The sequence below is a fragment of the Aquarana catesbeiana genome, linkage group LG07, assembly GCF_042186555.1.
Source record: "Aquarana catesbeiana isolate 2022-GZ linkage group LG07, ASM4218655v1, whole genome shotgun sequence".
Classification (NCBI taxonomy): domain Eukaryota; kingdom Metazoa; phylum Chordata; class Amphibia; order Anura; family Ranidae; genus Aquarana; species Aquarana catesbeiana.
This window is the reverse complement of record NC_133330.1, coordinates 25400861-25427984: the sequence shown is the minus strand read 5'-3', so window position 1 is coordinate 25427984 and position 27124 is coordinate 25400861. Positions and strand designations below refer to the sequence as shown.

Sequence of the window (27124 nt, the reverse complement as noted above, 5' to 3'; positions counted from 1 at the left end):
AAACTAAACAAAACAAATTTTTTCATCTTGCACATGTCTAAATGCCATGCTTTTGGAGTATGGGAGAAAACTGGAGGACCCAAGGAACCCATTCAAGCACAGGGAGGACTTGCAAATAGTGTGCTGGCCACAAAACTGAGGGCCCCTGTGTTGGGAGGTAGAAGTACTAACCACTAAGCCACTGTGCTCATTGTATCATTACATGTCTCTCCATCAAAAGTACACAAACAGGGACTTTTATTTTCTCCATCAGCTTATCCCCCACAGTTATCACCTTTTGTATCACCTGACCCTCCCTTTTAGATTATAAGCTCTGTAGCTGTGATCTGCTGTTTTGTTCTGTTCTGGCTCCACAGTTTGGGCATTTGATTGATTGCCCCTGAGCCTGTTGAGAACTCGCAAGATCTCGGGACGGGGAAATTCATATGCCCAGGCTGGGCTCTTAAGTTGCTCCATCCAATCCCTAGGGAGGTGTGCCCAGGTGGAGAGTGGGAGGCAAGTAAATAGCCAAGAGCCCAAAGAAATTAGTTCTTCCCTTGGAGGAAGGGGGGGCAGTGTGCTTCAGGGGGTTTCTAAACCTTGAAGCCCTCATGACTGGCTGCTGGATGCAGTAAGCCCATTGCTTTGCTTCTACTGGGTTTCATGGGTAGAGCCCAATTCTCTTGAGCTGCAGGTTATCTATGGTCCCCAGCTGTGGATATTAAAAAAGTGCTCCAGTGTGCCTAGTGTGCTATTCTATCTTGTCGTCTTCAGCTGCAAGAACCCAGACTGCTCCAAATAACTGCCCAAACCTATCTCTTGGTTGTCAGCTGCAGGAAACTTAGACTGTTTCAGTCTACTATCACGCCCTACCCATGCTCTAACATTCTCCTGGTCTACAGGTGCCTCTGACAATTATGTGCCTAAAGCTGGTCATAGACGGCTGAGATTCTAACCATGTATGGAAAGGCTAATTGTACCAAAGTTGACTGATCAACTTGGGTACAACCAGCCGTTCAGATTTTTTATGCAATTATTGCCAGTGGATATAATAATCACTGTGTGCTCTCCTGGCCTGGACGGCCTCCCCACTGGGAGAACACAATAGCTCCGCGGGAGCTGTTGATGCGAGAATCAAGTGATTCTCTTTCCTGAAATCAGGAAAGAAAATCGCATCCTCTATGGCCGGCTTAATATTCTCCTGGTCCTGGGAGTGAAAGACTGCATTACTCTCACCCAGATAAGTGTCCTCTGCAACTTCCCCAGCTACAAGTTTCTGCAATAAACTACATAAAGACGTTCCCTAGACCAGGGGTCAGCCACCAGCGGATTGTGACTTACCAGTAGATGGCGGACAGGTGACGGGTAGGTCGCGGTCTGGGCTTGCTGATCTGCCATCCCAGAGCATCAAACAGAGTTCAATGCAGAGGGACTACTTGTAAAGTTGGAGCTGTAGTAAGGAGCAAGAGCTGTATAAGCTGTTTCCTCCTTTGTAGTGCCGGCTCCTGTCCCATACGGAGTGATGCTTTCTCACCACCTGCTTTAACCCCTTGGACCCCACAGAAGCATGCAGTTGCGGGGCACTTGCAAAGTGGCCCCATTTACTTGAATGGGTCGCGATTGGCAGGCGGTAGCACCCGCCAAAGCAACAGGGGGTTTAATTCCTCCTGCAGGATGTGTACACCTTTGGCTAAAGGGGGTGGGGATTGGGGGCAGTAAACTCAACTGCAGGATTTTATCACCCCCCAACTTTATGTGTGAACGAGCCCTGAGGGTGCCGCTGTAAAATGCAACTAAGCGCTCATTCAAAAGTGCAGCACGCAATGTCGTTCCTCTGAAAAGCGATCCAACTGTGTTTGATAGGTGGTGAGGAGGCAATATATCGCCTCCTCACCACCGGATTTAAACCCATGATTGACGTGCAATGTACGCGATTGGGACAAAGTAGTACGGCAATTAGAGGTTTAAATCAGGTGTGAGGAGGCAACACTGTGCCTGGTGATCCTTTACTTCTTCCGAGTTGTTCAGGTAGATCTCCACCTCTTTAAGATTATCTACCCCTGCCCTAGACTGATTTCTGAGCCACAGTGAATGAACTGTTTCTGTGTGCTTGGCTGCTTCTCCACTAATCTTAGGAAAGAGCTGATTAAATTACTGCGGCTCCTTCGGGGATGGCGCTAACCAGCAGGGCCCTCTGATCCCTCTTGTATTGAATTGTATTGAAACTGTACTGTCTACCTTCATGTTGTGAAGTTTGACCGTTGGCGCCATATAAATCCTGTAATATAATAATAATATTTTTTTTTAACTTTAAAGTGTATGTAAACCCCTAAAAAATTTAACATATTGCATATAGTAATATATATATACAGTATCTCACAATAGTGAGTACACCCCTCACATTTTTGTAAATATTTTCTTCTATCTTTTCATGTGACAACACTGAAGAAATGACACTTTGCTACAATGTAAAGTAGTGAGTGTAAATTTGCTGTCCCCTCAAAATAACTCAACACACAGCCATTAATGTCTAAACCGCTGGCAACAAAAGTGAGTACACCCCTAAGTGAAAATGTCCAAATTGGGCCAAAAGTGTCAATATTTTGTGTGGCCACCATTATTTTCCAGCACTGCCTTAACCCTCTTGGGCATGGAGGTCACCAGAGCTTCACAGGTTGCCGCTGGAGTCCTCTTCCCCTCCTCCATGACGACATCACAGAGCTGGTGGATGTTAGAGACCTTGCGCTCCTCCACCTTCCATTTGAGGATGCCCCACAGATGCTCAATAGGGTTTAGGTCTGGAGACATGCTTGGCCAGCCCATCACCTTTACCTTTAGCTTCTTTAGCAAGGCAGTGGTCATCTTGGAGGTGTGTTTGGGGACGTTATCATGTTGGAATACTGCCCTGCGGCCCAGTCTCCGAAGGGAGATCATGCTCTGCTTCAGTATGTCACAGTACATGTTGGCATTCATGGATCCCTCAATGAACTGTGAGGAGTGTACTCACTTTTGTGAGATAGTGTATGTATATATATAATACTATATGCAATATATTACATTTTTTAGGGGTTTGCACTTTGCATACACTTAAAAGGTAAAAAAAAAATATTATTATAATACAGGATTCATATAGCGCCAACATATACGGTAGTATATCTTGAGAGAGGAAGAAAAAAGAAAAAACTTAAGAGTATGAATCCTTTTTTCTGTGCATGTAGCAAGATAGAATTTCCCATAACCCTTCCACACACACATCCTTATTGTACAACATTCAGTCTATTCAGTCGTTCTCCTCTATGTAAATCAGTAGCATTCATCACTGTTGGGTTATAGCAGCGCTCGTATGGAAATGGTTTGGAGGAGGGTGCCTCCAGTCTCCTGCTTTATAAGCTGAGATGTGAGATACAGGAGCATGCTGTGTCACATGTATAATTCATCAACCTTCAAATCTTCCTCTGTCCTTTCCTTATCCCGCACCTCTGGGCGATATTTTCTTTAACCAATGACACTTTTTTTCCCTCCTCCCTCCCCCCCTGCTGCAGCAGATTTCCATTTTTAGAGTGTGTGATTCTCCGAGACGTTGGATGGGGAAAGGCTCTGATTGCTGTTTGCTGCTTTTATATAGGTCAGTCCAGCTTATTAAAGAGAAACATTATAAGGAGTAATTATCTTCAGAAATTAGGGGAGGTCAAAGAAACAAGAGGGCAACGATTTGCTAGACTTAAGCTGGCCGTACACCAGCAGTTTTGTTCAGAAATATTCATTTTTTGAATTTCTAATGGTTAGTGGCGTCATATTGACATTCATTTTTTTTTTTTTTACAATAAAATTAGAATAAGAAGAGTGGAATTTTTTTCTTGAACAAATTAAATTCTAACAGTGAATGTGGTTCTTATTTGGGAACATTTGTACATATTGTAATGAAAACTGTTTGGAAATCTATTGAAATAGCAAGTCTGGATGGGATTTTAAGGGCTTTCAAACGAAGGATCCTAATAGTTTTTGCTGCTGGTAACCCAAGTATAGCCATACTAGTGTTTGCCTGGCCTGGGACATTACTGAAGGCGTCTCAGTCTTGTCCATGCTTGGGCCTTTGCTGGAGGAACTATACTGACATCTCAGTCTTGTCCATGTTTGGGTCTTTGCTGGAGGAACTATACTGACATCTCAGTCTTGTCCATGTTTGGGTCTTTGCTGGAGGAACTATACCGACATCTCAGTCTTGTCCATGTTTGGGCCTTTGCTGGAGGAACTATACTGACATCTCAGTCTTGTCCATGCTTGGGCTTTTGCTGGAGCAACTATACTGACATCTCAGTCTTGTCCATGTTTGGGCCTTTGCTGGAGGAACTATACCGACATCTCAGTCTTGTCCATGTTTGGGTCTTTGCTGGAGGAACTATACCGACATCTCAGTCTTGTCCATGTTTGGGTCTTTGCTGGAGGAACTATACCGACATCTCAGTCTTGTCCATGTTTGGGCCTTTGCTGGAGGAACTATACCGACATCTCAGTCTTGTCCATGTTTGGGTCTTTGCTGGAGGAACTATACCGACATCTCAGTCTTGTCCATGTTTGGGCCTTTGCTGGAGGAATTATACTGAGAGGCAATATCACAGTAAAGAGCGTCCTCAGCCTATTGATTAGGTTCCACGGAGAATACTACAACTCACCATGCCCTATTCAAGAAAGTCCAGTCCTAGGTTGTTCCCTGAGCCAGAAGAGTAATTGTGTGTGTGTACCTGGCTACTATTACCCTAAAATGGGAAAAGGATCTGGGACAAATCAGTGGCCATTTAGGGGGTGCGCCACATACTGTATATCAACCTTGATGATAGCTGCCCATACAGAGTTTCTTCTAGCACTGACTTTTTAGTTATTTTATAGGTGGTTTTTTTTTTTACAGATTTAACAAAACACTCAATGGTATATTTGACAGACCAAAAGGGAGCAAATAAGAGAAGTTCATTGTTTGGGTTTTACACACACTTTAAAGTGAGGTGAGAAGGCATACAGTGTACTATCACTATGAGAACAATCCAAACTATGACTCAGTTTTATGAAGACCCAATAAGGCGATCCACGGTACACTTAGTTTTTTCAGGACATCATTCTGCTGTCCTGGTAATGGAACATCCGGAACATCCAGGAATAGATTTAGAAATAGCTTTCAAACTTAAAAGCTTCTTCTCACGTGCTGAAAACTCTCCGCAGAATACAAAATCCCATTTCCAGGGCTGTTTCTATTCCAGTACTGAGCAATGTATCACGTGGAATGTGACCGAAGATCATTATACTGTGATTAATTCTCCTTCCTCTTTGTGGGAGGAAGACACTCACAGCAAAGCTGAACAGTAGGACTGTGCTGAATTATGTGCCACCTCTTGTCACTTGGTGACGCCAGTGGTCAGAATCACATGAATAATGTGCACCTGACCCCTCCTACAAGGTCATAGTAGAAGTTTATATTCCCGCAGCTACACACTCCAATTATGTTTGTATTGAAAGATTGGGGACAGGGGGGGTTCCATCGGTAGAGTGTGATGCTATTATTTGGCTTTGGATTTGCCATTATGGAAGTTGAACAGACTTTGATTGCCGCAGCTACAGAGCCTTGAAAAAGTATTAATACCCCTTGAAATTTTCCACATTTTGTCATAAAGGAGCAACAGTGGAGGGATTATAATGGTGCCAAAAATAATACAAATAATTTATAAAAAGTAGCAAACTTTATTACAAAAAATTAAAAACACCAACAATACAATATATAAGGACACATATACAAAAACAAAGAAACAATAATGTAGAGGAGAAGGTAGGCCTTCTAAGCCAATATGGTGGGGACCAGTGTGGAAATAATAGGTCACTTCTTCCCTACTAGTTTCGCCAAAGCAGTGGCTTCCTCAGGGGAGTAGAATACAAAGGAAAGCATACATTGCTCTGAAAAAAGAAATAAAAAACACGTGTTCAGAAACCAGTTCAGAACCAGTGTTTTTTATTTCTTTTTTCAGAGCAATGTATGCTTTCCTTTGTATTCTATTCCCCTGAGGAAGCCACTGCTTTGGCGAAACTAGTAGGGAAGAAGTGACCTATTATTTCCACTCTGGTCACCATTATGTTGGCTTAGAAGGCCTACCTGCTCCTCTACATTATTATTTCTTATATATTGTATTGTTGGTGTTTTTATTTTTTTGTAACAAAGTTTACTACTTTTTATAAATTACTTGTATTATTTTTGGCACCGTTATAATCCCTCCACTGTTGCTCCTTTTTGTAATTTAATCTCGGGATGAGGTGCCTTATCTATTAGGGGCATTACAGCCAGTACCACTTTCTTTTTCCACATTTTGTCATGTTACTACCAAAAACTTAAATGTATTTTATTGGGATTTTATGTTATATAGACCAACACAAAGTGGCACCTAATTGCAAGTGGAAGGAAAATGATAAATGTTTTTCAAAATTTATAAAAAATACATCTCTGAAAAGTGTGGCGTGCATTTGTATTCAGCCCCCTTTACTTTGATACCCCTAACTAAAATCTAGTGGAACCAATTGCCTTCAGAAGTCACCTAATTAGTAAATAGAGTCCACCTGTGTGTAATTTAATCTCAGTATAAATACAGCTGTTCGGTGTAGCCCTCAGAGGTTTGTTAGAAAACTTTACTGAACAAACAGCATCATGAAGGCCAATAAACACACCAGACAGGTCAGGGATAAAGTTGTGGAGAAGTGTAAAGCAGGGTTAGGTTATAAAACAATATCCCAAGCTTTGAACATCTCACGGAGCACTATTCAATTCATCATCCGAAAATGGAAAGAGTATGGCACAACTGCAAACCTACCAAGACATGGCCGTCCACCTAAACTGACAGGCCGGGCAAGGAGAGCATTCACCAGAGAAGCAGCCAAGAGGTCCATGGTAACTCTGGAGGAGCTGCAGAGATCCACAGCTCAGGTGGGAGAATCTGTCCACAGGACAACTATTAGCTGTGCACTCCACAAATCTGGCCTTTATGGAAGAGTGGCAAGAAGAAAGACATTATTGAAAGAAAGCCATAAGAAGCCCTGTTTGCAGTATGCAAGAAGCCATGTGGGGGACACAGCAAACATGTGGAAGAAGGTGCTCTGGTCAGATGAGACCAATATTGAACGTTTTGGCCTAAAAGTAAAAGGCTATGTGTGGCGTAAAACGTACACTGCACATTGGCCTGAACACACCATCCCCACCGTGAAACATGGTGGTGGCAGCATCATGTTGTGGGGATGCTTTTCTTCAGCAGGGACCAGGAAGCTGGTCAGAGTTGATGGGAAGATAGATGGAGCCAAATACAGGACAATCTTAGAAGAAAACCTGTTAGGGTCTGCAAAAGACTTGAGACTGGGGCGAAGGTTCACCTTCCAGCAGGACAACGGCCCGAAACATACAGCCAGAGCTACAATGGAATGGTTTAGATCAAAGCATATTCATGTGTTAGAATGGCCCAGTCAAAGTCCAGACCTAAATCCAATTGAGAATCTGTGGCAAGACTTGAAAATTTCTTAGTATATAGGAAGGTTATTTTGGGACTTTTTAAACGCATATGAGACAAATACATAAAACATTCATATATTGGATCAATGGAATATACAGACAAAAAATGCACAATAGAAAATACATGTTTCAAAAAATTACAATACAAGTAGAAAATACAAATTAATACAACACGTTTGTATTTTCTACTTGTATTGTCATTTTTTGAAATATGTATTTTCTATTGTAGTGATCATCTTATATACAGTGCCTGCTGTAAAAAATCTCCTGAAGAAGCCATAAAAGGCGAAACATGTAGAGATAAATCAGATGTGCATTTTTTTTGTCTGTATATTCCATTGATCCAATATATGAATGTTTCATGTATTCAATCTAAAACTTTAATCTATTAAATTTCTATTTTTTTCTATATCTTTGTCTCATGCGCTTAAAAAGTCTCAAAATAACCTTTCTATATTCTATACATATTCAAGGGACGTGGCGCTATAACAATTACTTTTTCAATAACCTAGCTCTAAACCCTTCTTTCTCCACTTGAAAATTGCTGTTCACAGACGCTCTCCATCCAATCTGACAGAGCTTGAGATATTTTGCAAAGAAGAATGGGCAAAAATGTCCCTCTCTAGATGTGCAAAGCCGGTAGAGACATCCCCAAAAAGACTTGCAGCTGTAATTGCAGTGAAAGGAGATTCTACAAAGTATTATACATACATGAATACAAATGTACCCCCCACACTTTTCACATATTTATTTGTAAAAAATGTTGAAAACCATTTATCATTTTCCTTCCACTTCACAATTATGTGCCACTTTATGTTGGTCTATCACATAAAATCCCAATAAAATACATGTACGTTTTTGGTTGTAACATGACAAAATGTGAAACATTTCAAGGGCTATGAATACTTTTTCAAGGCACTGTATGCAAAACTGAAATTGGTTGGAGCTGGAGTTTTACTGCCAGAGATGGGACATATTGGGTAGTATCAAAGACCCAACCACCACTTAAATTGAAGCCTACAGGAATTCAATTTCACTATCTTAAAGGGTTAGTTTTTGCAGAAAAAATGAAAAGATAAATTAACACCCTACACAACCCTCGATGACCCATCCCCCCCCCCCCCCCCCACGCCCCTGCCCTCAATGCCCCCACCCTCCCCCGTTCCTGCTGTTCTTACCTATGTGGGTGATGAGTTGTCAGTTCCCATGCAGCCGGTGTAGCAGTTTGGCAATTTGAAATTCCTAAACTTCTCCCCCTTCTTTTTCTTTTTGTAATGCTTCTGGAACAGATCAAGTGATTTTGATTGGTCACTGCAGATTAAAATGCAAATTAACGCTTTCATCAATCAGAATCACTCTGATCCATCCCAGAAGCCCTAAAAAAGAAGGGGAACAAGAATGGGGATTTCAAATCCCCCGACTGCTACGCCAGCTGCTCAGGAGCTGACAGCTCATAATCCAAGGAACAGTAGGGACCAAGAAGATTGGGAGGGTGTAGGGTGTTGACCTTTTCATATAAAAAAAATGGTGAACTTATACTTTAAAGAGAAACCAGTTTAGGTACAATTTTCTTTCAACTTTACATTTTTTAATTAATATTGTATACCTTTTTACTATTTATATAAATATTCTTAAATTTACAAATAAACATTAAATTCAGGATAAACACTGATGTAGCAAACTACACTGCTTAAAAAAATTAAAGGAACACTTTGAAAACACATCACATCTCAATGGGGAAAAATATCATGCTGGATATCTAGTCTGATATGGACTGGGTAATGTGTTAGGAATGAAAGGATGCCAAATCGTTTGATGGAAATGAAAATTATCAACCTACAGAGGGCTGAATTCAAAGACAGCCCAAAAATCAGTAAAAAAAAAAAAAAAAAATTATGCAAAAGGTTATTCCATTTTGGTGAAATTTCCTTGCAGCAACTCAAAATGGTCATCAGTAGTGTGTATGGCCCCCATGTGCTTGTATGCATGCCTGACAACATCGGGGCTTGCTCCTAATGAGACGATGGATGGTGTCCTGGGGTCATTTCCTCCCAGATCTGGACCAGGGCATCACTGAGCTCCTGAACAGACTGAGGTGGCGTCAGATGGACCGAAACATAATGTCCCAGAAGTTTTCCTTTGGATTTAGGTCAGGCGAGCATGGGGGCCATTCAATGGTATCAATTCCTTCATCCTCCAAGAACTGGCTGCATGCTCTCCCCACATGAGGCCAGGCATTGTCATACAACAGGAGTAACCCAGGACCAACTGTACCAGCGTAGGGCCTGACAATGGGTCCAAGGATTTCACTCCAATACCTAATGGCAGTCAGGGTGCCATTTTCTAGCCTGTAGAGGTCTGTGTGTCCCTCTATGGATATGCCTCCCCAGACCATCACTGACCCACCACCAAACTGGTCATGCTGAACGATGTTACAGGCAGCATAACGTTCTCCGTGGCTTCTCCAGACCCTTTCACTACTGTCACATGTGCTCAGGGTGAACCTGCTCTCCTCTGTGAAAAGCACAGGGCACCAGTGGCAGACCTGCTAATTCTGGTGTTTAATGGCAAATGCCAATCAAGCTCCATGGTGTCAGGCAGTGTGCACAGGGCCCACTAGAGGATGTCAGGTCACCCTCATGAAGTCTGTTTCTGATTATTTGGTCAGAGACATTCACACCAGTGGCCTGCTGAAGGTCATTTTGTAGGGCTCTGGCAGTGCTCATCCTGTTCCTCCTTGCACAAAGGAGCAGATACCGTTCCTGTTGATGGGTTAAGGACCTTCTATGGCCCTGTCCAGCTCTCCTAGAGTAACTGCCTGTCCCCTTAAATCTCTTCCGCTCTTGACTTGACTGTGCTGGGAGAGACAGCAAACCATCTGGCAATGGCCCATATTGATGTGCCATCCTGCAGGAGTTGGACTGCCTGTGTAACCTCTATAGGGTCCAGGTATTGCCTCATGCTACCAGTAGTGACACTGACCCATAGGTGTGCGCAGCCTATTTCATTAAGGTGTGCACCACAAAGCTCCAACACATATGCGTTTGTGACATATTAAACAGCCTCTTCCCCCACTTGTCATCCTTAAAACAGTGGGGGGGGGGGGTGGACCAGGGGGACCTGGGCAGCAGAAAGAAGAGGAACTGGGACAAGAGGGGTGGCATACATTGGTACTAATCCCCTGTATTTTCCTCCTGTGGCAGCTGAATGTTGGTGAGAGGAAGAGGAGGAGAAGCCTACTTTCAGCTTCTGCAGAAGAAAATACAGATCGGTTGCACTAATTTCCACCCCCGCCGCCTAACCTGTCCAGGTTCTGGGGGTCGGCAAGTAAGGATTGTGGCTTACCTGTCACCTGCCCACGATTGATGGGTTGGCAACTCCAGGATTAGGGTGTGCCCAGGCACACCTGGCACACCCCTTGCGCACGCTTATGCACTGACCCTAACCAAATGCAAAACTAGTGAAAAACAATCAGAGAGGATGAGTAGGAAAAAAGATGTCAGTGGCCTCCAACTGTAAAACCATTCCTGTCTCGTTTTTGCCCATCTAGTGCACCTGTTGTTAACTTCATTAACACCAAAGCAGCTGAAACTGATTAACAACCCCCTCTGCTACCTAACTGACTAGATCAATAGCTCAGGTGTTTAATTGACTTGATGTTCTACTCTGATTAAAAGGTGTTCCTTTAATTTTTTTGAGCAGTGTATTTCTGGGTTTTCTAAAGGGAAGTCAAATCAGAACCTGTTTGCCTTCAGACTCTCTGACACTGATTAAGACTTAATAGATTGAACAGGGATGATGTGGAAAGGAGGAGCTGCTGCTTAGACTCATTCAGTTGTGTGTATGTGCAAATATGAGCTTGAGGTATTAAGCTGTGTAAATATAAAGAAAGGAAAATGAATCAGGGAAGAAAGGAAGGATGACACACTATACATTTCCTTTAAGACTCCCCTCTTACCTCCTCCATTCTTGTAGCAAAGATATGGAAACCGCCACACATTCCCCAGACCGACTGCAAATCCTACACAGGACATGATGAAGTCCATCTGCCGGGTCCAGGTTTCTCTCTCTGGAATAGGTATTTTAACCGGGCCCATGGCGGGCAGCACCAGAGGAGCGATGACGGCCTTTTCATCCGAAACTGCTTCCCCCCCTCCTGCTGTCTCAGATCCCTCCATTTCTGGGGCTCTCGAGCACGCCCCATCTTTCTCTGTAGGAAGACAAGAGGAGAAAAAAAAGACTTCAGCTTAGTAAAACTGTCTATTTTGTAACCTATCAACATAGGACACAGCTCTATATCACCAAAGAAAAAATGGACTCTAATATAAAGGTGTGTAAAAAAAGAGCAATAAGTTTACCAGAGCTATGACTCTTTTTATTTCCGCTTTTATATTGTCATTGCAGAGACAGAAATAATACATTTTACTGAGACAGACAACACTAATGTTTGTAACTGAAAATTTGTGGAGTTAGCAACCTCTTTCAACCAGGCTTCACTCTACCATCAACAGTATCAATGGTTTTATGGTTTTGAGAGACTGTTGTTAGTAAGTTTGCCTAATCTTGTCATTGTCTTGACGTTCGCAATTTTCGACAACATTTGTGCGACCGTGTGTATGCAAGACAAGTGTGAGCCAAAATCTGTCGGAAAAAAATCCACCTTTTTGTTGTCAGAATATTCGATCGTGTGTACAGGGCATAAGAGTTCTCTTGTATCATACATGCTTATACAAAAGAGTAAATGTGTTATGCTCATACTTTTCTACCCAGAGTAGGTTGGACAATAAACTATGATCCTTTCTGCCCGTATATAGTATCTGCCAAGGATCTCACAAACATCTTTAAATAATTGACAGGATGCCATCTCTTCTCTTGTGCTTCATTCCACGAAAATGGCTAATCCGAAATATTTAAGGGGGCATTCTAACTGCCTGCCAATCCTCCACGCATGGGACAGACTGATCAATCCCAGATATTAAAGCATTGTCCATGGGTCAGGTGTCTGGTGGTAGGTGGCCCTAACCTTCTAGTGCCCCGGACGACGTCACGCGTGACGAAATGCATAGGGAGGAGTGACATGCGGACGCCATTGCGTGTTCCAGGAAGTGTGGGACGCTTCTTTGCTGTTAGCCGGTCCATGATTTTTATCTATGCGATTTAGGGTACCTCTTGATGTAAGTGCCACCTTTACTTTTAATAAATAGTTTAGAAGGATTTTACACTATGTGGAGCTTCTCATTTCATGTTTAATTACAGTCATATCGGGATGCCATTGAGATGAGCAATACAGTCCTTAACCTTATCCTGGAGTGGATTCTGTAGGAGAGTCTTGGGCTTACCCTAGTTAGGGTGTGTGGCCACATGCCCATTTGATTTCTCTTTTTAGAGGGTCCACTGAATTTGGTAAGCCTGCATCTTTACTGAGGTGGCAGTGTCACTATTTGGGAGATCTGAATGGTGATGGATGCTCACTTCTTACAGAATTCCATTTTTAAAGAGGATCACTAATCTTCACAAACTTTATATTTTACACTTTTTATATCTTCACATTTAACATTTTTGCATATTCTTTGCACTTTTTATGCACTTTATTGTTGCATCTATATTTGGACTGTGTAGGGCACAGGTACTAAATAATAGATTTATGATATTTTTATTATCATTGTATCACTCAATTTACACTTGGATTCATTTTGATATTTGTTTTAATTATCACGGTTTATAGCACGGCTCTTTTTGATATATTGGAATCCCTTCTAGAGCTAATGCTGCCATTAGTAGCTAGGTTAGGGCATTTCTGGATAAAGGTAAAAGGATAAGGCATGGCGTATTTTGTTCTGCAAATTTTACAAAGATAAGTGACCATCGGCAATATACCACATTCTGCTGCCATAACCCGATTAACCTCTTCAGCTCCAGAAGGTTTACCCTCCTTCATGACCAGGCCATTTTTTTGTGATATGGCACTGCGTTACTTTAACTGACAATTGCGCGGTCGTGCGACGCTGTACCCAAACAAAATTGATGTCTTTTTTTCCCCACATATAGAATTTTTTCGGTGGTATTTAATCACCTCTGCTGTTTTTATTTTTTGCCCTGTAAACAAAAAAAGAGCGACAATTTAAAAAAATACATTTATGGTTTCTAAAAATAATTTATTTGAGGATCCTTGGATTAGTGGTAAGACTCTGACACACGGCAAACCCAACTGCTTTTCCCAGGTGAGATATGCCATCTTCAAACAAGGTCTAACAAGAAAGCCTTGGGGGGAATGTTTACCAAGCTGGACACTTCTGAGATACGTTGGTAAACGGACAAAGCTTATAAACACCTGGATTAAAAATCTCAAATTCCTCACCATTTAGGAATACAGCTCAGACATAATTTATAATATATGGACACTATATAACGAAGATCCCACTATGAATATTAACATAAATATTGATGTACAACAACCTCCATGGTCCATAATATGCCTAAAGGGAACTGTGGAACGTTTGTTTATATTTATGATAATATTTTACTAAGAACAGCACCATCTTATATATATATAAAAGTGTATGAATATAAGATTATAACCTCATGTATTATATCTCATGAAGTAGTGGCAAGTCATGATTTTATTACGGGCATAGTAATAATATCGTTAGGTATATGTATCCATCTGATTAGAAATATCCCATATGTAGAAATGGTTTAAATATACAAATTATTGTGTTTAGAGATACTATAACTACATCTATATATATATATATATATAGATATCTAGATATCTATAGATATATTATATATATAAATAGAGAGAGAGAGAGAGAGAGAGATTATCTATCTATCTATCTATCTATCTATCTATCTATCTATCTATCTATCTATCTATCTATATGTATATATATATATATCTATATATGTATATAGTTCTTCTACCTAGATGTATAATTAATCAGAATATATATATATATACATATAAATATATATATAAATATAAAAGATTCATATCACCACAGAGTGGTACTGCGGATACGGAAATTTGATATATAATGCCAAGTCCCGATAAATTGGATTTTTAGAAAATAGGTTTGTGGATGATGGACTTTATAGGCATAACACACGTATATATTAAAAATAAATTTATTACAAAAATAGAAACTGGACACTATTCTCTGCTCACCCTCCCCCTTCGTCTCTCGACTATAATGTAAGTGGCAATCTGATTATATTGACGCATTGACAAGCTCCTTCTATATTGCCCATATTATTATTATTATAGGTTAACCATTTAAGTGCTACAGTCGTTCCCATAATCGGCATGCGCTATAATCGATCCAGGTTTGGTAGGGATCAGTGTTAATTTAGTCGACTAAAATGACTAAAACATTTTAGTCGACTAAAATGACTAAACGTTTTAGTCAACTAAATGAATACTATTTTAGTCAACTAAAATACGACTAAAACTAAAATGCCACTCTAGTCAAAAGACTATGACTAAAACTAAATTGCAATTACTGAAATGTACTGGAGATTTAGTCGACTAAATACGACTAAAATTAAAACAATTGCAGAAGACTAAAATGGGACTAAAACTAAAATGCCATTTTAGTCCTAAGACTAAAATTAACACTGGTAGGGATCCCAATAAGCTGGGGGTGGATGTGCCTTAGTACTGAATTCACCAGGGCAATGAGGCTGTATGATAATGTTGAACAAATAAACAAATGTGATGAATTTTATTCCAAATTTTATATTCATAGAATACACCATAAGCTCCTGAAGAAGCGTCTGAATACGCGCAACATGTAGAGCTGAGCTATACTATGACACACCGCCTTTTCAATCTTCCTACTAAGTATTGGAGAGTGATCTGTTTGGTCCTCCACTTTTCGATAAATATTGTATATGTATGTAGATTGGTGCGTTGTTTATGCTCAAAGGCATTTTTTGTGAATACTCAATGGCATTTTATGCAATTGTCCGGTTTCTATTTTTGTAATAAATTTATTTTTACTATATACTTGTGTTATGCCTATAAAGTCCATCACCCACAAACCTATTTTCTATATATATAGGTAAAACATCTATTCCTAATCAATATAATTTGCTGCATTAGTAATGTATACTCATCTGACAGCGTTACCAGAACTCCTAACATTACATATATATGTTAGAAATATCACATCGCCACATCTGTATCATGAGAAGTGCACAGCCCTACAACAAGTTATTTAGAAAAATATATCCCTGGTCTTAGAAGGACATTTGGTGGTAAAAAGAGACAATGCCTGATCAAACAAGGAAGTTAATTTTTATCTGCATCAATCAATGGAAAGAAGTTACACCTTCTAGGCCTGTCTAGAATGGTATATAGGACCAGGAGAGGAAGCCATGAGGAGATCAACACTTCATACACACTGCTTACACTCACCACACTCATCCTTACATACACTTGACATACTTCATCCATCGTACTTCATACATGTTTCATACCCTCATCATCACGCCTCATACTCTGATACTTTAAGGACGCAAGACGCAGCTCCTCCTTAACAAGAAGCCATTTTGTGAAAGGCAGCCATCTTAGGGGATTCTGGTAACGACCATTGTAAGCCAGCAGCCATTTTGGAGGGTAAATATGTTACATTGATCTTTCCTGATGCATTGATTATTTGAATACTGATTATTGATTGTTCATTGATATTTAGATTATTATTCCCCAGATATAACAACCATTGTAGATTTTTCTGTAACTTTATTTTTGTTTTTTTTCAAAATTTTACCATCCTTTGTTTGGCGCTATATTAACGTACCAGTTTTACGTAGTTTTACTCTTACTCTTGCTGCAGAGGGGTAACTGTTGGTTACGCAAATCGCAGACGTTTTGTCCGATAATTAATTCTATATATATATGGTTTTTATGTCCACGGGGAGAAATTAATACTTTCATTTCATTGCTTAGCAAAACCTATTAGCGAGTGTTGCAAATAATTTTGTATTTTATGTAAGGTTTTTTCTATGTCACCCATAATTGAACTATTTATTGTGAATACATGTCTAGTGAATAAATATTCCCTATTTAGTCTGTATTCATATCGATTGATGTGTGCTTTTAAAAAGAAATTTGATTGATAAAAACAACTCATTATCAATTATCGTTCGGGAAATTATTTTCAAACGCACAACATGGTTAACATCAGGGGCGATCAAAAGGTTAAATGTGTTCCCTGGGAGTGCTTGCTAACTGTGGGGGAGGGTGCTTTGACTGGGGGAACACAGAGATCCGTGGGCCTGCTTAGCAGAAACACAAGATCTCCATCTTCCCCACTGACAGAACGGCAATCTGCCTTGTTTACATAGGCAGATAGCTGTTCTGCCTCTCTCTTTTTTTTTTGTGAATGAGGTTTATTAAACAATGACAAACATTTATGATCTTGGTCTCTCCTTCTTGCCTTTGTACAAGGCCAACAGGGAAACATTGGCTACTGTGACAACCTTGAATCGCACACCAGGAATGTCACCAACGGCATGACCAGCACGACCAAATCCAGCAACCAACACTTCATCGTTTTCCTCAATAGAGTTCAGACAACCGTCGTTTGGTACGAAAGCTGTAATTTTCTTGCCGTTCTTGATCAACTGCACTCTGACGCACTTCCTGATGGCAGAGTTTGGCTGTTTAGCCTCAACGCCAACTTTTTCCAGGACGATTCCTTTAGCATGGGAAGCACCTCCAAAAGGGTTAGCCTTTAGGGCAGTCCCCAAGTGGGCCTTCTTGTACTGCTTGTTGTGCCATTTCTGCTCACGTCGGTGGTTACAGACCTTTCTTGCTGTACGAAGACCACGGCACTTGCCCATCTTGCCTGTCCCAGGGCCGACTGCGGAAAGCTATTCTTGGTGCTTTGACTGGGAGAACACAGAGATCCGTGGGCCTGCTTAGCAGAAACACAAGATCTCCATCTTCCCCACAGACAGAACGGCAATCTGCCTTGTTTACATAGGCAGATCGCTGTTCTGCCTCTCTCGGTAGCGATCGCCGGACCCGCTGATTGGTCGCTGGCGCCCCAGACCCGGAAATCAAAATCACATACAGGTACGTAATTTTGCGCTGAAGGGACGTCCTGCTGCAGTAAATGAACGTGTGGTGGCCCGGAAGTGGTTAAAATGAGCTTTTATATTGGCTTCCCATATTGTACCAATAATTAAAGCAGTAGATAACAAACATGGGGACATAAAGTGTCATGAGGGGCCCATCTCTTTTACAACTAGAATGAGGACATCTGAGAAAACCATTTCCACTATACGATATTTACTCATTCAGTGGTGAAAAAACAAAAGGGCTTGCTGTCAGGGGTCTGATAGATAATTTAGTAACCCACAAACAAAATAGCTAGTAAATTCTCACCAGCATCAGAATATATCTATCTACTAAGTATATAGCCAATGTGTTAGTAGGAATCTACCAAAAAGGAACTACTGTGACATAGCCAACAATGGCCAACGGTCAACTATGGCCAACTATGTGTGGAGCAAAATAATCTCAGAAACAACCAAAAAAAAATGCCTAACTAAATAGAGAGTTATACACCCATATTCAGAACCAACCACCATAATGGCCAACTGCGTGTGAAGCAATATAATCTGAGAATCAACCAACAAACGGAATTCAAGGGCACCTTCTAACCAGAGCATGGCATCTGTGTAAGTTACATAGCAATTACATATGGTAACTTGTGATGGCAATTCAATTCCCATGTAGAGCACAGAAATTACTTAATGTGATTATGTACCTATGCAAAATGTAAAAAATACAGCGCTGTCAGAAAAACCATAACAGGAATTGCATAAACTGATCCAATAAATAGACCCCAAATTGAATAATAAGCTGCGGTAACAAAAATGCGAGATACCCACACTATAAATATTAGAATTGTATAAGAAACCGCGCTATATGAACTGAACTTAAAAAATGTAAAATTTAAAAGTTTTTGAAATATGCACATCAAAATACTGAGTCCATCTGAAGATAATGTCAACAAATGTCCGACAAAAAATCACCAAGGGATATGACTCTTCATCCACATAATAAGTGACACCACACTCAGTTCACCATTGGAAGTAGTGTTAGAGATAGGACAGTCCTCCACCTTCAAAACAACTGCCTCTTACCAGCTCCCTTGATCTCTGGTCAGGAGATCAATAGCGCCTTTTGGCTTATAACCCAGCCACAGTCTCAGATAAGGATGGATGTAAGGTCAGGTCAACTCCTCCTGTTGTCCTAAACAGCCCATACACAACTTATCCAATGGCCCATCATAAAAGGAGAAAAGAAGCCTCCATAGTGTAAAAACGTATATATAGTTTATTAATAAAACAGTATTGCACTCACATGTAAGCGAAATCGTTCAGGCAAAAACAGATGAACGAGCCGGCCGGCTCTCTCTTACAAAGCACCCGTAGCAGTCCGCAGTCCCGGAAGCTACGGGTGCTTTGTAAGAGAGAGCCGGCCGGCTCGTTCATCTGTTTTTGCCTGAACGATTTCGCTTACATGTGAGTGCAATACTGTTTTATTAATAAACTATATATACGTTTTTACACTATGGAGGCTTCTTTTCTCCTTTTATGATGGGCCATTGGATAAGTTGTGTATGGGCTGTTTAGGACAACAGGAGGAGTTGACCTGACCTTACATCCATCCTTATCTGAGACTGTGGCTGGGTTATAAGCCAAAAGGCGCTATTGATCTCCTGACCAGAGATCAAGGGAGCTGGTAAGAGGCAGTTGTTTTGAAGGTGGAGGACTGTCCTATCTCTAACACTACTTCCAATGGTGAACTGAGTGTGGTGTCACTTATTATGTGGATGAAGAGTCATATCCCTTGGTGATTTTTTGTCGGACATTTGTTGACATTATCTTCAGATGGACTCAGTATTTTGATGTGCATATTTCAAAAACTTTTAAATTTTACATTTTTTAAGTTCAGTTCATATAGCGCGGTTTCTTATACAATTCTGATTATGTACCTGTTTGGCTAGTAATTATCTCACAATTAAGTTTCATGACTGTGATCTCACAGATTACAAATATGGCATAAACACATCCTAATTATAATACTCATTAAGCAGAAATAATAGAATTATGAAATAGTAACAAACAGAATCGGTAGTCGCTACATGTTATTTTCACCATTTAAACCCACCATTATCATTTATAGTTTCGGGGCTTATTTTTCCATGTTATGTATATTTCCCAAACTGGACCCATTTAAACATAAAGTGGTCAAGGTCAGTTGGAATTCTTTTTAAATGAACCACAGACCAGTTTACTCACCAAGGGTTTCATCTGTCATGTAACCCACACTTCCCCTGTTGCCCTCCTACATCAAGAAGTCCGATAATGCAAAAATGTTTTCAGTTTTTGGTAGAGTCAAAAAGTGTTAGAACCCCCGTCAGGTTTTCATCTCTATCTGGGTCCCTGTTAGGAGGTGGAAGAAATGAGAAACTCACAATTATACATGGACTTTGGAGCAAGAGTGGTGGGGAAGTGTCAACTATGAGATTGCCAAAAATTTGACCAGCGATTTATTTCTTTTTGCACTGAAACCATTGACCTTTAATTTGTATTTTAAAAAATCACAGGGGACAAAGGAATGATAAGAGTGATAAGAACTGAAAATAATCTTCAGAATAGAAGTGAATTTATTTTAATTAAGGTGTATACAATCAGGTGACCCTTGTGTACAAGTTGTTGGTAGATAGGAACTTGTACAGAAAAATGGTATTGTGTGTGGTGGGCTTTAGTGAAATAGGATAACCAGGGACATTTCCAGGGATAAAATGTCCAGAGACAAATTTTCAAAAGCTGGTGTATTTGATCTCCTGCACATAATTATACAAAGGAAGGTAAAATGCAGCAACCAATCAAAATTCAATTTTTAATGGCAAACCTAAATTCATTTGGTTGCTATAGACTAGAATGTCCATTAATGGTCCAATTTTATCAACAGCCCACAGCAGCCCAGGGCAGTGGCGAAGACTATGCTGTGTAGACCTTTTCTAGGATAAGAAAAGCATTCCTTGTTCCATTCTTTAGGATAAGACAAATCTTCCTTGATTCATTCTCTAAGATCTACTCTAGGAGAAGACAGGTCTTCCTGATCCATTTTCTAAGATAAGACCTTCTCTAGGAAAAGACGGGTCTTCCCGATCCATTCTCGAAGATAGGACCTTCTCTAGGCTAAGACAAATCTTCCTTGATCCATTTTCTAAGATAAGACCTTCTCTAGGAAAAGACAGGTCTTCCCGATCCATTCTTTAAGAGAAGACCTTTTCTAGCATACGACTAGTCTTCCTTGAGCCATTCTCTAGGATAATACCTTCTCTAGGATAAGACAAGTCTTCCTTGATCCATTCTACTTCTCATTGAGAAGGAAGAAGGTCACCACCACTGCCTGAGCCCATCAGTTTAGTTTCCAGATACTGTTCATGCTCTAATAGAGAACAAGCAGATTTATCGCCATCCACTGCTCTTCGAGAGATATCTACCCATCTCTGGTCATACCTTTAGCACTTTCCATATTACCATTAATCTTCAAACTGCTTTATCACACAAGGCCAACAATCCACTAACCAGCATGAGACAGAAGCTGCTAAGTTCACCCGGACGTCATTTCAGTATAGATCCGAGAGTGGTGAGGCCTTGGAGTGGCTGAATAATAGAAGCTGATCAATATCACTCTTGTCATCCACAAGGTCATCTTCTCCTTCTAATTTCATCTCCTCCCAAGATACTTTCCATATCCTGGACAATGACACTGTCTAATTTAATTACCCAACTTCATATATTTAGATGTAAATGCTCAGTCTTCTCTGAAATGATATTACAATCTTTGTCCCTATGCTCTGAAAAATACCAGACTGAGGGAGGAGGGTGGACTAGGAAGCTGAGGGCCAACATTCCACCAAAATGTTACCAGGGGGTAAAAGAGACTAGTGGGTGGATTTGCCTACCAAAAGATAGACAGATACGATAGATAGACAGATGCGATAATTAGACAGATAGATAATGTATCCTTCAAATACGGCTCAGTGAGCATATTAATAATATATGGAAGGGTTTTAAAAATCATTCGGTGTCAAAACACTATGATTTGGCACATAATAGGGACCCTTCAAATACTGTTTCTTGGTATTGACAAGTATTGTACTCATTGGAGGGGAAATTCCCTAGTTAGAGAAATATCCAAGCAAGAAATGGCCTGGGTGTACAAACTAAAAACCTATGTTCCCTTTGGGCTTAATGTCGACAACGGTGTTAATGCTTTTATTACCAATTTATAATTGGTGAATGGATAGAAAGGGTGTCATATACTACCAATAGGAATTTATTTTCTGTAGAATGGCCCCAGGCTCTTATCATGGGTGACATTGGGCAACGTAACATTATGATAATGGTTTGCCGACCTGAAGTCACCCTGATATAATGACATTTACTGTCATCTGATTATGATGGCAATTTTTTACAATGGGGAGGTTTATATATATATATTTTTTTTGTGATATATTTGGAAATTTAATTTTAACTTTAATTTAAATTTTTATCAATAATTTTTTTTAACTTCATTAATAATCTTTACAATTAATATGAAGTGCTAAGGCACATTTTTTTATATGTCTCCCATATGGTTCACATATATCGATTAGTTGTGAATCTGTTCGGGTCATTACCGGTACAGATTTCAGTCTTTTTAGCTACTGATTCTATTAGAAGGGCTCCCCTTGTGAGGGTGATCGAATTGGCCGTTAGATGGAATTTCTCTCTTTCGCCACTAGAGGTGGTGACCCCTATGAGCATTTATTTGCTACTTCCTGTGGGGACAACCTTCTGTAAGAATTAGTGGTGAAATTTTAGTTAATTTCTCATAAAATGCATTTATGTTTATTAATTTATTTTTGTATTGTTAAGTATGAACTTGGATTTGAGCCTCAGGCCACCTGGTCCCTAAAATATGAGGTGGGAATGTGTCATATATGGCGGTAAATGCCTTAGTTGGCATGTTATCTTATTATACCTTATCCCCCATTGATGGTCTGGGATGGATAGTACACGGCATTCTAGTTAACACTTATGCCATTTGAAAAGACTGTACGCAGATTGGGGATCTGAATGTGCGCCAGCGATTTGGTTGGCCAAGGCTCAAAGCGAAACTTGGTTGCTTTTGTATATAAGGTGGTGACGCAGTACGCCCCTGTGCCCCAGGACAACGTCATTTGTGACGAAACGCATATTTTGGTCCCTAAATTATGAGGCGCGAATGTGTCATATATGGCGGTAAATGCCATAGTTGGCATGTTATCTTATTATACCTTATCCCCCATTGATGGTCTGGGATGGATAGTACACGGCATTCTAGTTAACACTTATGCCGTTTGAAAAGACTGTACGCAGATCTGGGATCTGAATGTGCTCCAGCGATTTGGTTGGCCAAGGCTCAAAGCGAGGTTGCTTTTGTATATAAGGTGGTGGCACAGTACGCCCCCGTGCCCCAGGACGACATCATTTATGACAAAACGCATAGGGCGGAGCGACGTGCTGATATCACCACCTCTTACGTATCCCGATGGACGGTTTGTTTGGTATGTGCTGGCGGACACGCCAAACTTCAGGCTTTTATTGCTGCAAGCGAAAATTTTCATTCAAATAAACCTAAGGACACTATTTGGAGCCTCTGGTTTCCTACCGAATCCCTTGAGTACCATCAGGAAAAGTGGAGTGACCCCGTGATGTGGAGAAAGGCCCCGGCTGGGTTTTACGCCATAGGCGCTCACCAACCCCCTAAAATAAGGGGTCAACTGGAGCTGGTAAGCAGTTTCTACAGCTGGTGGTGGATTCAGGGTGACACTATTGGTGATGGATGATGGACACCACCATGGAATTATTCACTTTATCACATTAAGTGTGGACTCTTTGTACATTTGAATCATTTATTTGGTCACATATATGGACTTTTATAATATTAGCGCAATTTTATTGTTTTTCTTATTTTGATTGTGATTGTGTTGCACAAAATTGCTGCTTAATTTTGTTTGTAGGCACTTTTTTACAGATAGATAGATAGATAGATACTTTTAGATGAGTAGGTACTGTAGATGATAGAGATAGGTGGATCTGCCTATAGATAGATAGATAGATAGATAGATAGATAGATAGATAGATAGATAGATAGATAGATAGATAGATAGATAGATAGATAGATACTGTAGACAGATATAGGTTATTTGTCATATCTGACAGATATTAATGTATTATTATTTCATTAGTGTACAAATACACCTTTTTAAAGTGGTTGTATACCGACTTTTTTTATCTTTACCTACAGGTAAGCCTATAATAAGGCTTACCTGTAGGTAAAATAAATATCTCCTAAACCTGTACGGTTTAGGAGATATTCACTTTGCATGCAGCCGTTGACGTCAGCGGCGCATGCGCTGTGAATGCCCGGCTGAAGGTCCGGCAGACGCTGCCAGACCTTGCCGGGAAGAAGACTACTGCGCACATGACGTTATCGCGGTTCCGGCCACTCACATCGCTGGAGCCACAAACCCGGAAGACACGCCGAAGGCAAAATATCAGCTCCCTCGGCGTGGACCGGCCTGCGATACGGGACCTCATTCTAAGGTAAGTATGTCATAATGGGCTAGTATGCGGTGCATACTAGCTCATTATGCTTTTACAGTAACACCTTGGATTGCGAGCATAATTCTTTCCAGGAACATGCTTGTAATCCAAAGCACTTGTACATCAAAGCATTTTTTTACAGGGTATAAAAGAGAAGAGAGACACCTCTAAGTGTAGCAATAAGTTGCTAAATGTTGTACCTTCAATAAATTTAACCATATTGCTACACTTAGAGGCTCCTCTCTTCTTTTTTATACTCCAGTTGTGACAAGACGTTACTCATTTATCAAGACATCGCTTGTATATCAAGGCAAAATTTATTAAAACATTTTGCTTGTCTTGCAAAACGCTCTCAAACCAAGTTACTCTCAAACCAAGGTTTTACTGTACCTTACAAGGTTTTATTTGTTTTGTTTTTTTACTTTTTTTTTTTTCTGAGGGTAAACAACCGCTTTAATAAAGGGTAAACAACAGCTTTAATAAAGCAGTCGCAGTGACTGGATAAAGGTCAGATGATTAGGTATTTAGAAGGCAATAACTAGTAATGTACAATCAACTTCCCAGCAACACATTTTATCTCAGGCGCCGTCCTCCTCATTCTACGGGTAAGTGCTCTTCCTGATCAGTGTTATCCTGCAGCTTAATGACATTGCTCCTCAGCAGAAGAATGGAGGAAAAGAACTCACAGATGACCCCTGGTACCCATACCAGTCCCATGGCTTCAGGCTGTTCATGCCAGTCCAAGGGGGTGAAGAATCATCATTGTATAGGGTCCTGGTGCTGTCTCAAGTGCCATCACTTGTGAATGTAAAATAACATAAAATATAAATATATTAATGAGGATAATAAAGGTCCATTCTATTGGCACAAGAACAGGTCCTGCATAGTTGAAAGGAGCTTATGAACCCCTCAGGAGCCATTTAAAAGCTATTGCACTCTTGTAGACAGGTGTTAGGGCTTCAGTATATCCACCAACCTGAAGGTGTGCCATTTCTTTAGGCTCTGGCAAGAGACCATTGAGGATTAAACGTCCCCTGCTATGGACTCCAGGCAGCCATCTTGGGGAGGACGGCAATCCTATTAGATAACGAAATCCTGCAAGATTTGGGTGGCCATCTTGACTCAGGATTCAATAAACAAGATTTTTGAAGTCATACATTTCTTCAGACAGAAAGATTCTTTCCAATAGTAATTTATCAGGCACTTACAGACTACAGAATGCCAGAGGAGCACTTTCCTTGGTGAATACTGATGAGTACTAGGTGAGGGTCTCTCCCGAAGAGAGACTTCCATAAATAGGAGATTCTATGCCATTTTATGTGCAACGCAACGTGTGAGTAGGATAGGGACAGAGCCCATGCTGGTTAGGGAGACAGTGGGAGCAGTATTAGGGAGAGGCACCTGTCAAGGAGGGAAAGAATAGGTGTCGCCTTTCAGGGTGTCAGCTTCTTGGAACAGACTCCAACTGGCTAGCCAGATATCGGCAGAGGCATTTGAAGATTGCAGTATGACCAAGCAATACCGTAGACTCACCAAGGGAAGTGCTCCTCTGGCATTCTGTGGTCTGGAAGTGCCAGATATATTCCTATTGGAAAGTGCCCTCTTCTGTCAAAAAAGTGTATGACCGGTAACATATGTGGTGCCAATGCTGTAAATCGCCTTTTTTCTGTGACCATTCAATTCCTACAAAATAGACATAGTTTGGGTATCCATGTATGCCTTGCGTACACCGTCAAGGCCACACCCTTAAAAGCTACCACAAGAATAACCTTATTTCCAAGTTCCCCATGGACTTCAGTGCATGATGCCATGATGACAAAATTTTGCGGAAATCCACTGATATTTATTGGAAATTCCAGGAAACTAAAGCTATCAATTCCCTCATCCCTACATGGAGGTCTATTCAGTGCATTTGCAAGCTGCAGCGTATTGATCGACGGGTTGTAACCTTTCTCTTTAACCGTTTGGCGTTCACCCCATAGCAGTTTTACTATGTGATTCCATTTCTCTGCCTGCAGGGGGCGCACACAATTGTACTCATGACACTGGCTGGGAAGGAATTAACATCTAGGGGCGATCAAAGGGTTAACTATGTGCTCAGCCAGTGCTTGTGTGTCAATTGTGTGCTGCTTTTACTAGGGGAAGTAATGATTACAGTCCCTGCTTTGCAGGAACACACAATCCATTTCTTCCGCCTCGTTAGAACTGAGATGTGTGCGTTCCACAGGCCAGGAACGGCGTTTTTACACCCACAGCTCCATGTTTGAGGCTTGTTTTATCTTACTTGTTGTAAGTACCCACTTCCTTTTACAATAAAACCTTTTTCAATGGTACTTCACTATCAGTTCCCTTCTTTTTTACTCCTGGGTCCCTGTTTTTTCTGGCTAAGCAACTTCATAAAAGAGCTTTGGACTTGATGACCTATCACCATATCCGCCATCAGGGGCGTTGCTAGGTCTACAAAAGATCTGGGGCTAGAGCCAATAGCAGCGTAATAAAGAAAGTCATACGCTTCGGCCGGCATACACATGTATATTACAGTAATATACATGTGTGTGTGTATATATCACCAGAGAGCCCCCCACTTACATCAGAGTCCCCAGAGAGCCTCCCTCTTACATCAGAGTCCCCAAAGAGCCTCCCCCTTACATCAGAGTCCCCAGAGAGCCTCCCCCTTGCATCAGGGTCTCCAGAGAGCCCCTACTTACATCAGGGTTCCCAGAGAGCCCCCCTTACATTAGAGTTCCCAGAGAGTCTCCACCTTAAATCAGGGTCCCCAGAGAGTCTCCCCCTTAAATCAGGGTTCCCAGAGAGTCTCCCCCTTAAATCAGGGTCCCCAGAGACCCTCCCCCTTGTATCAGGGTCCCCAGAGAGTCTTCCCCTTAAATCAGGGTCCCCAGAGAGCCTCCCCCTTAAAATCAAGGTCCCCAGAGAGCCCTCCACTTA

At 40.9% G+C, this 27124-nt stretch overlaps 2 protein-coding genes across 2 annotated transcripts in view; both read right to left on the bottom strand.

Moving 5' to 3' along the window:
- LOC141102801 (sodium- and chloride-dependent creatine transporter 1-like) overlaps positions 1-27124 on the bottom strand; it is a 115532-nt gene that overhangs the window by 56496 nt on the left and 31912 nt on the right. Inside the window, exon 2 of the mRNA XM_073591816.1 lies at positions 11472-11723. Within this exon, the coding sequence (XP_073447917.1) occupies positions 11472-11723 (252 nt within the window). The remainder of the gene's footprint in view (positions 1-11471; positions 11724-27124) is intronic.
- On the bottom strand, positions 16886-17399 carry LOC141102390 (small ribosomal subunit protein uS12-like). The gene has a single exon (XM_073591349.1). The coding sequence runs from the start codon at positions 17357-17359 to the stop codon at positions 16928-16930; it is 432 nt and encodes a 143-aa protein (XP_073447450.1). The 5' UTR covers positions 17360-17399; the 3' UTR covers positions 16886-16927.

What these genes read in the sequence shown, in the direction of transcription:
- LOC141102390 (XM_073591349.1), bottom strand. Translation starts at nt 17,359, where the DNA reads ATGGGCAAGTGCCGTGGTCTTCGTACAGCAAGAAAGGTCTGTAACCAC.